The 11,573-nt window shown below is 39.6% G+C and overlaps 1 protein-coding gene across 1 annotated transcript in view; it reads right to left on the bottom strand.

Moving 5' to 3' along the window:
- LOC119651261 overlaps positions 1 to 11,573 on the bottom strand; it is a 378,821-nt gene that overhangs the window by 19,783 nt on the left and 347,465 nt on the right. The window contains exon 3 of the mRNA XM_038054760.1: positions 10,576 to 10,770. Within this exon, the coding sequence (XP_037910688.1) occupies positions 10,576 to 10,770 (195 nt within the window). The remainder of the gene's footprint in view (positions 1 to 10,575; positions 10,771 to 11,573) is intronic.

Consider the following 11,573-nt stretch of genomic DNA (forward strand, 5'->3'; position numbering starts at 1 on the left):
AGGAATATCGAACTGCCACTGTTGACAAACCACTCCACCTTTTCGCGAAAAATCTGGTACTACCAACTGTCTCTTTATATTGATTGTTCAGTATTCAATTTTTCCCCATTACTTATAAGTCTGGTACCAGGATTTTGTTATCGAAGTTTGCGAACAACATTTTACACGGAGGCGAAAGCTTCAAGTTTCTTGGAGTCTCCTGTTAAAATTCAAGTGTCCCAGCTGTAAGCTGATTGTTTTATAGGAAGCGTCGCTTTCCTGAGTTCATACCTCGACGTTTTATTGAAAAGCCAGAATGTCTTCCAGAAAATGCTGTACGGGGGCAGTCAATGGTACCCACGATGGAACATAAAGCCGGGGAAAGGTGTACTGAATCAGTACCACAACCCACAACACAACGACGAACCCGAATGCGTGGCAAAATTATCTGTCTGGTATAATATTGTATCAAAATCATATTTGCGGTTTGCACGGAAACAGTCCACAAAGAAATGTGGGCCTTTTCAGACGGGATCACTTTCAACCAAATGGACTACGTGTTGATCTACCGCCGCCACCTCTCAGCCTTGAAAAATGTCAAAATATATAGAGGGGCCAATATAGATTCGGATCACTATCTTGTTGACATGGTGCTCCGGGCTCGAATAACAACACCACCTGGAATCTCCTTTGATAATCAGGTAAGAGCTAACATCGAAGTCATCAACAATACAGCCCTCCAAAATACCCATAAGGGGAAATGGATGCCGCAAGAACCGCAGTCAACATAAATCCTGGAGATGAAGCATCAAACAATTATGTTCAGAGCAACCGCACCAGTTGCGGAAGTTTTACCAACAAGTCAGCAGAATAAAGTCTTATAAAAAGGGAAATCTGATTTCCGACAGAAGGGCATATTGGAGGGATGGGTTGAATATTTTGATGAGCTACTCAACAACCAGAACATAGGCAAGTTGGAGATGCCCCCAACTGAAGACGACGGGCAAATGTTGCCACAGCAAGTATAAAAGTAATAGTGCCTGCAATTCATCGATGAAATTACAACCGAATTGATTAAATATGGAGACGACCAACTACACCAAGCGGTTCATCAATTTATAATAAAGGTGTAGGACAGTGAATCAATTCCTGACGGCTGGCAATGGGGCGTTATCTGCCCCATACATAAAAAGGGAGATATCACACAGTGCAGCAATTATAGAGGTATCACGTTGCTGAGTACCATTTGTAAGATATTCTCTGCTATTTTGCAAGGTCGGATAGCCCCACATGCCCAGAACATCAGTGGTCCATACCAAAGAGGCTTCACTCCAGGAAAATAGTAACAAATCAGATTTTCTCTCTGCGGCAAGCGATGGAAAAACTGTTGGAATATGGATAACAATTGCACCATCTGTTCATCGACTTTAAAGCCGCCTATGATAGCATAGCCAGGGTAAAACTGTACACAGCCATGAGAGAATTCGGTATCCCGACGAAATTAATAAGACTGACTAGGCTGACCCTGACCAATGTGCGAGGCCAGATAAAAGCAGCAGGATCACTTTCAAGACCATTCGACATCGATTCGACCATTCGGTCTACGACAAGGGATGCCCTATCATGCGTCCTCTTTAACCTGGCCCTCGAGAAGGTGATCCGTGATGCTGAAGTAAATGCAAGAGGTACGATCCTCTTCAAATCCACCCAACTACTGGCCTATGCTGACGATATCGAGATCATGGGAAGAACCACCCGAGACGAGATTTCCTCTTTACGACAAGCGATGGAAAAAGTCTTGGAATATGGACATCAGGTGCACTATCTTTCCATCGACTATAAGGCCGCCTATGATAACATCACCAGGGTAAAAATGTACATAGTCATGAAAGAATTTGGTACCCCGATGAAATTGATAAGACTGACTAAGCTGACTCTGACCAATGTGCGAGGTCAGATAAAATCACCAGGATCACTCTCAAGACCATACAACATCAACAACGTTTAAGACAAGGGGATGCCCTATCATGTGTCCTCTTTAACCTGGCCCTGGAAAAAGTGATCCGTGATGCTAAGATAAATGCGAAGGCACGATCTTCTTTAAGTTCAACCAACTACTGATCTATGCTGACGACATAGACATCATGAGAAGAACGACCCGAGACCTACAAACTGCGTTCATCTAGATCGAGCAGGTGGTAATCAACGCCAGATCTTGGGTTGCACATCAATGAAGCGAGACGAAATATGTAGTGGCTACGTCAGGACTAAAAACCAACCAACCAACAACATCAAATTACACTGGTCAAAGAGAAAGAATATAGGAGGCTACAACTTTGAGACCGTTCATAATTTCTCCTATCTGGGGTCGAAAATCGCAACCGATGGCCCCTATGACGATGTTGTTGACAGCCCACAGAGCTTATTTTAGTTTACAAAAACTGTTCCGCTCGAAATGTCTAATCATAGGACCAAAAATCTTACTGTACAGGATAATGATCTTACCAGTCGTCATGTATTCCTTGGAGACTTGGGTTCTTATCAAGAAAAATTGCGAACTTTTGGCCGCGTTTGAGAGAAGAATCCTCCGAAGAATTTTTGGCCCCCTACATGAGGATGCATGATTCCATATCCCCTATGAATGAGAATGATCTAGTCCGAAAAGTCTAAAGGGGCAATATCTATAGTGGAAAAGATGAGATGTCTCGAGTTCCTTATTAAGGCCAACTAGACCGGATACCGGTTATTGCGCCGTTGATGATGAAGGAATGGTTAAGAAACCATTGGCTAAAATAGTTGTTCCTAGTTGACCAAATTGATCGAACGTTATCTCTCCGAATGGAAACTTTGGTACGATATTGATAGGGGACTAAAAAGTATATTGTATTGGTAGAAGTATTATAAGGCTCAGTACTGGGTTCTCTTCTATGGGTATACATCTAGTCCTTTGTGCTCCGAAGGGCGCGATCCACCTTTTTATATGCGGCCTTTGTTTAAGAGAAAATGCTAGCATGTGAGACTATTCGGAGGAAGGTAATCATTCCTTCCGATTAGTGACGCTAAGGGTGCCCAATGCCTTAAAGACAACTTTAGGTGGAGCAGAATGTACATATTAAAACAGGAGTGGTCTGAATGGATTTCCAAGTAAGTAATGTTAGAGAAAAGAGGAAAGAATGGCGAGAGTCACTGAAAAAGTGGCAACAAGGTTGGGATGATTTCCAAAGGGGCTCCGGAGTCTCCATAATGAGGAGTAGATGTGATAATAACACGGCGAAGTAAACTACCACGAGACAAAAATCCTGATAGGGTGTAGTGGCTACAAGAGGATTTTGTATTTGGCAGGTTCTATGTTTTGTCATAAATGTATTTGCACACCTGAAGACCCAGTGTATGTCATGCTCTACTGACCGCAATTTTCCTGAGAGAACACACGGAGGAAGCATGAGGAGCGGAATTTGTTTAAGGGTGCAGACTAGTGTAAAATTAAATTAAATTAAAAAATTAAATAGTGTAAAAAGTCTATTTTTTTATTAGTTCAAAAAATAATTTGTTTCTTCCCCTTTCAAACATTTTCTTTTCCGGCCACTCAATTCAAATTCGTCGCAATACCAGGTTTGCTCCTCAAACTGGTGCGGTTCCCTCAAAGCACAAAAGAAGGGCGAGGTCTACAGGCATACCAAGCCCTTCCCGGATATTGTTCTGAAAGCCACTGAGCACGTCTACAGAGATTTCACTTGAAAGGACCTATTGTAAAGGTACATTGGCGGATTCACCCAAAATAACAATGAGAATCTCAGTTTCATTACATGCAAGATTGCTCCAAAATTCAAGTTTTCTAGGGTTGTCATTGTTGAAACTGCGTATGACTATGACTAGCGTACACAAGAGGCGAAAGCATTGCTTTCTTAAGATCTCCACTTCTAACTCATACCCCTTAGGACATTAATTATGCGAGCGTTTTGAAATACGCACCTTAAAGCTAAGCAAGTACAAGCGCCCCATAGCCCATCATCTGGAAGAGTTGTCACTAATTCAAATAATGAACCAGTTTATGGTCTTGAGGCAAAACATGATTCCTGGGAATTGGAAACAAGACATTTTTTGTTTGACAAAAAACCCGGTATAATGCTCATATCCGAAACTCATCGCACTCATAAAAAAATTTTCAAAATCATAACACTAAGCATCCGGAAAGGAAAGCCCATGGCAGTGCTGGAATACTTATCTGATGCCACATCAAGCATTATCTTACACTCTAGAAGAGTATTGCAAAAACTACCTCTATCCGATTAGAAGACCGAGATAATCATCACAGTGATTAACTGTGCCGCAAAGTTTAAGTTGACCTCTCAAACGTTCGAAAAATTGTTTAACACTTTGGGGAACAGGTCTCTTGTCATTGGGGACTTTAATGTTATGTGCACTTATTGTGTATTCACACTGATAACTTCCAAAGGAAGACAGTTCTGAGACGCGCCAGCCTGAAATACTGAATCAGAAATTGTTTCTTCTGGACAACCTAGTTCCTGACCGGTAATTTCGACGATTGATTTTGATGTTATCAAGAATATGAAGTGCGAGCTGATGAGAACCGTGCATGCTACGAGTTATTTTCGGACCACTCGCCCACCATTATGAGACTTGCGAGCGTACTTATAACAAAGAATAAAGGTGAAAAACTAATAACAAAATCAATGAACTGGTTTGAAAACCAAAGGTGAAGTCGACAAACCTCTATTGACATTCTCCGAAGTAATAGCCGTGGTGACCTGGTCAGCTCTCTACTCTATGCCGATGCCATTCTTCCAAAAAGTATTACACCGAAAAGAAAACTATAGCTGGTCCAATTAAAACGAGGCAGACTTACAGATCTGCAGAGCTAAAAAGCCAATCCATGATGCCCTCAAAGATCAACGGGAAGAGGCCCTTCAGTTACTACCTCAACAGATTTTTTCTTGTGGAAAGCTTTAGGAAGGAAGGAAGGAGCTACTCGATTTGAATCATTGCTACTAGAAAATGGAAACGGGGCGACGAGTGATGCCGAAAAAGGTGCGTTACTTACGAGACACGTGCAAAAAATATTCCTTCCTCCTTTACGACCGATGCAGATAAGACTTCAAAAGCGTCTATCGTTATGCCTGCTACCCATCGTCTCAAAAGTGCTCAGAAAACTACTAGTTTCAAAAATCACACCATATCTAGTGGAAAACAAAGTGATTCCTTAACATAAGTTTGGCTTTCGGGAGAAGCACTGTACAATCGAGGAAGGTCATAGGTTCGTCTCTGAGGTAAGGCGTGCACTAGAGAACAGAAAGTATTGCACAACAGTCTTTTGGACGTGGCGCAACTTTCCGGCAAAGTCAGGCATGATTTCAAAATAAAGACTTTACTTTCAGAACAAGCACATGGAAATTCGCAGCTTCACGTTTGGCGATTACCACATCCAAGCTGGAGTTTCTCAAGGCAAGTATCCTTGGACCGTACTTTATTTTATCAACACTTGGGATTTTCCAACTGACACAAACCTGATAATCTCAACGTTTGCAAATGATACCGCTACTTTAAGCACTCATTCTAATCTTTAAGTTGCATCAAAAGATATATAAATCCAGTTAGGACGCATTGAAAACTAACTCCGAAAATGGAAAAATGTATGTGAGTAAAGCGACATAGTGTCACGTCGCTTTTACCGCGAAGCAAGCAAGCAGCGTTGAGTTGTCCGTCAGTGGTGTAATGATCCCTAAAACAAATTAGGAAAGGGATATCTCTATGGGACTTTTAAATAATAGCTCTAAGCTGACACAAACATCTACTCTATAAAACCGTTATAATGCCAATATAGAGTTTCGGAATTCAGCTCTGGGAATGAGTGAGCACGTCCAATATTGTGTTGTTCAAAAGAGCCCAGTATACTACGAATAATCACCGATGCACCTTGATATGTAGAAAATATAAACACTCGCAAAGACCTAAAACAAAAGAGGAGAACTCATTCCCAGCAGCGCACCTTAATCCCTTGGCCATGTCGCCTTCCAAAAATACGACAACGGTGTGACATTAGATGAATTAGAAGTAGTGACAATTAACTATGCCACATAAATTTTATGAGAAGCGACTATTTAGTTAGCATATTTAACCACACATGGCTCAAAGTCAGTAGTGTTTCGAAATCAAAGTAGTTTCTTAATTGTTTCGAAATACGAGTACCAATCGTGATTACCGAAGTCTCTGGGTTTCACGGAAGATGGGCAATATCAGATGTATCCTTATTTATATTACAGTATGAAGCAAGTTTCCAAAATTTGGTCGAGAAACTACTGATTCTTTCTATACTGATCATACCAGTTCGTGGACTGATGCATTTACCCACATTTTGAAAGTGCAATTTCAGCGTAAATACTAATTATAATCGCTTTGTTCTCTGGACTCTATCAATCGTTAAAGAAAAAACTTTCTTTGGCCAAGCTTAGGACACTGTGCGTTGCCATCGATGGGGATTATTTTGAAGGGGCAATATCAGTTGATGAATAATCTTGTACAATAGAATGCCGACAATTTGTATGGTCAGGGGACAGCCGATTTGGTATGAATTATCGGGAATATAAAATCAGGAAATTTAACCTTGGCGACCGGCAAATTTGTACGAATTAACCGGAAATAAAAATATTTTGGAATGCGAATTACCGGGATTCTACTGTACTTCGATTTTTTTGAATAAAATTCGAGAACTTTTTAAAACAAGTCGGGAAATCGGAAACTGGACCCTTCAGGTATAAAAGGTTTTATGTATTTCTTAATAAGTAGCACGTAATATATGCATATATTATGTGAGAGTATCCACTTCCGGGTGATATTGACATTCATAGACTTGAATTTGCAAAGAAGCAACAAATTCGACGGTAAGATCATGCCTATATAGCCTACATAACTGCAAAATTTTGTGGTGCTACTATGTACTTAAGGGGGGCTTGCAGCCAATTGCTAAAAATTATAGTAATCTACTATTATTAACTTCATTTGAACAGATATGGGTATGGAAGGTATTTCGGAGCCTAGGCACCATATAGTGGCAGCCTCCTGATTTTTTTTCAGATTTTTCGGTTGGATAGTTTCTGAGAATGGCTTAAAGAAATGATCACATTCAAGCCCCCGCACTCCCCACCTCGAAAAGTATAATACTACCCCACATGACTATATTTGATGAAAAAAAAATGTACGCCCCCCTTGTCCATGTATGGGAACTTCCCTTAAATTCAACGTAAAAGGATGTAACTCACTGTATGCGTGAGCGTTCACAGTTCCCACCTTTCTACCAAATTTGGTGTCAATCGCTATAATCGCCTCTGAGAAAGAAAACAGACAGACAAACACAAAACCTTAAAAAGCTGTATTTTGGGCGTTGACTCAGCCACAAATTTAAACATTAAATTAACGGGAGTGGCGAATGTTTTAACCAGGAATCCCGATACAAGTGACTTCATATCATTCTTTAAGCAACTGCTCCAGTCGTACATAATTTTAACTCATTTTGCTTTATCAAAAGAGTGAATCATTTAAGGACCTGCAGACATCTATAATTTGCTATACTAATTATGGCTTCGTTATCAAACAATGGCTCTAACCTCTTTCTATTTTAATTAAGGGGGTCATCCCGTGTGTCGGGTTGGAGAAATCGATTTTTTTTTTTTGCATGAATTGTATCTATATATAGTGGAGAATATGTGGGCAAAGGGATTTTCCGATATTCCGAGTCCTTCAGAAATTACAGGGTTAAACAGGTAAGGAGTCTGCAGTCGCGGCTAGAGTACTCGATGAGAAAGAGCATCGAATCTTTTTTTATCTGTTAGTTTTTTACCTGAGCCTTATAAATTCGAACACAGGTATAAATATAAAAAGATGGAAAACCAATCAATTGTCTAAACTTATTTGCTGTTTGGAATAAAAAGGATAATCCAGTCTAGAGTGAGCACTGAAAGACGTTCAAGTTATACTCAGTTATATTTTGTTGTAAGTATTGTGCTGTTTGTGTGTTCAGTGATTTTTTTAAATGGGTCGTACGAAGGGAGATCACTTTAACGTTCAACGTCATGCTCGCACCAAAAAACCAGTATTTCACGGGAATCGATACTTATCAGAGAAGAAAAAGGACTTCGCATTAACATCAGCAAAGAAACTTTTAGGAAGCATGAACATGGATGTTCCAATTGCGACAAGTTTTGTATATTGTATATTGGATTCTGCTGGAGTTGTCTCCGGTATTTCTGCTAATTTCTGCAAATAATAAAATATACGTAGCAGTAAAAAAGGAATACGTAGGACATGTCGAGGAAAGAATGGGAACGCGGCTTAGAAATGCGAAGAAGAATCACAAAGGCATTGATGGAAAAGGGGCTGGAAAACTTACTGATAAGGACCTTACTACATTTCCTGGGCTGGCTATTCGTCGACACGCAAATTCGATAGAAGGAATGAAGCAAGAAATTTGGGCAACTTTCTTCCATAAATGTTCTACAGTCGAAAATCCTCAGCATCAAAATTGTCCAACAGGCGAGGACAGTTGGTGCAAATGGCGCAAAGCGGAGCTAAAGGAGAACTGGATAGTTTTTACCAAGAGAAGGCACCTTTGACTGAAGAAGTTCAAACAGTCATCAAACCAATCTACGAAGATTTGTCCCGAGATGATCTCTTGAACAGATTTTTAGGAGCAGAGACCCAGAATAACAATGAGTCGTTAAATGCATTGATCTGAACTTTCGCTCCTAAACACCTACATTCTGGGGCCAAGGTCGTAGAAATAGCCACTTTTCTGGCTGTAATTATTTTCAATGAAGGATTCAATGGCATTCTCAAAATTCTAGTGACAATGGGATGTCAAGTTGGTCACATATGTCAGGTTTATGCCGACCACCGTAATGAAGCGCGAAATTGGCGGTCCGAATGACGTTCGACTGACCTCGCTAAAAGAGCCACAATTGACACCAGAGAGCAACAATCGGCCTTACAAGACTTTTTTGAAGAAACGGAGGGTGTTCTCTATCGATCAGGTATAGCAGATTAATGGTGAGCTAAAATTTTACTGTTGATAATCACATTTAAATTTTCAAATGCGTTTTTCTCGAAACTGCATCTTGAAAATCGGCTGCCACCATAGCTCAAAATCTATTCAACCAAATTCTTTGAAATTTTCACGGCTTCTTTAGTACATATTTCTACGGTCCGCAAACTAGGATAATTGCAATCAGACGGGTAGTTTTTTTTTACTCATAAAAAAAGCCGTAAAAAAACACCAAAATCCAAAAAATTAAGTTTAAAAGCCCACCAAAAATTTACCTTTTAATATTTTCTAATTATCCTAGTTTGCGGACCGTGGAATATTGTCCACATTAAAATGCCGTTTAGTTTTTTTCGCTCAGATGAACACAGCGCCCTCCAGCGTGGCAGCAGAAAAACACCTTTTTTTGGAGATGGGTGCATAAATTAACACCTATTCCAAAAATTAGCTACGAAATCAAGCTGAAAAATTTATCACATATACTAGAGATATCAATAAACATATGGTGAAAAAATCACGTTTCTATCTTTATCCAGTCCTTCAAAATAATTTTTCAAAAAAAGGCAAAAAAAACGGGCTTCACACGGGATGACCCCCTTAAGGAGTTTTGAAAAAAATAGGAATGCAACAATGACGTTCTGAAATTTTATCTGACGCAATCTGCAATTCTATTCAAAATTTTTTAAGGGTTAATTGAGAGAAGGTCCAGAACAACAGATAAATGACCTGACAAAATGACAGATTCAATAGGTTTGCTTATACATATATTACAAATTCTCGTATACGGTCTGATACATTACGCTAATGATCAGGATCCTCTGATCTGTTCTAAAAATAGTAATGAAACCTTACTCGAGAACATATTGTGCACATGGAATGCACTTCTCATTCCCAACATTGCTTCTTTAGTTCCCAGCCGAGCGGATCACGCTACCAACAATTCTTCCAATATCCAACATGATCCCCCTCTAAAACAACAAAACTGTTTCAGCATTTAGTGTCATTCGCACCGCATTTCCTCCCCAAGTTTCCAAATGAGGAAATCAGGAAAATGATAAAAATATCTTTTATGTATGCTTGGCTTGGAGGAAAATGATTAGAAAATCTCAACAATTTTTATGCTTTCACTGATGGAAACAATGAAAATTTGTTCTTGGTTTCGGTCTGATGTCTTATTTGGCCACACAACGGAATGGTGTCTGGGGCCGTAAATGTATCTTTTTCGATTTGCTTGGAGCCCATGTTTACTTTTCGGCAATTGTACAAAATGTTGGAGCCATAAAAAATCGAAATTTTTCTTTTTAGAATGATCACTTTTGTTTTCGTTTTTAGAATTGTATAAGAAGGCAATGACCTTGTCTGCTCCAAAATATGCAGTCCATACACAGATGGATGAATGAAGTCTAGGGAAACAATTGGTGCGGAAGATGAAATGTTGAAACGTATACGAAAAAACAACTTAAAGTTCCGCCGAATTTGCTTGTATTAAAATAGGGAACGAATGATAGTACATATGAGAATAATACCGTTTCTATTCTACTTACCAGTACGTTGTGTAAACATTAAAACGATCTTTGAGATCAATGAAGCACTTCGCTATTTGGACAGGATCGTTGCCGGCCTCCACTAGCTGATCGAGAAGATCTGCATTAAAGCTGTGTATCTCCTGGATGTTGCTGAATAAAGTCCTCAAATCGTCCTCTTTGAGACTTGCGTCATCCTTCCACCGAATTAAGTAGCTGAAATATAAACAAAGTGTTCAGTACACATAATGAAACTCTCTGTAACATCTATCTAAGAATAACGGCTTTCATACATAGATACTATACCCATGGGTTTGACATAAATGTAAGCGAAAATGACAAAGGAGCGAACTTTGTGTGAAAGATAAAGGTTCTTATTTCATTCAATAGTAGACCTTAGGATACAATCCATACATATATGGGTTATACGGTTAACATCGCGAAGATATCTAAGAATCTTTTTTAACATTTATCGGGAATACAAATAAACTCAAAAATTTTTACGAAATAAGTGTAGCATCTGCGACTGACTTTGAAATCATATCTACTTTCTATTTCAAGTTTCAGTAACGTCCAACGTTACAGCAGAGAAGTAGACCTGCTGCCCAGTGAGGAGGAGAAGGTTGACGACCAAGACTTGGATCTTCTAGGGCTCAAGATGGCCAGCGACTTGCAAAAACGCCATGTCGAAGAAGGCGTGTGATACTGAGTTAGAAGACAAGAATTCCAAACACCAGCGGAATCAATGACCAGCAGTAAGATAGTCCCTCCTCCATTATGCAACAGCGGCATCTGAATCTCAATGAGCTGCATCTGAATCAAGGACAATATTGGAATAGTGCTAGCTCAAGAGCCCTGGGTACACCCGGGGGTAATTTGGAACTCCTCTTGCGAAAAACTAAGAGCTTGCAACATTCTTAAACGTAATTTAAATATATATATATAATAATTTGGAAATAGATAATTAAGGAACACTCCAATTCGCACTAGACATAACTCTAAAGAATACTGTGATGAAC

The sequence above is a fragment of the Hermetia illucens genome, chromosome 1, assembly GCF_905115235.1.
Source record: "Hermetia illucens chromosome 1, iHerIll2.2.curated.20191125, whole genome shotgun sequence".
Taxonomy (NCBI): Eukaryota; Metazoa; Arthropoda; class Insecta; order Diptera; family Stratiomyidae; genus Hermetia; species Hermetia illucens.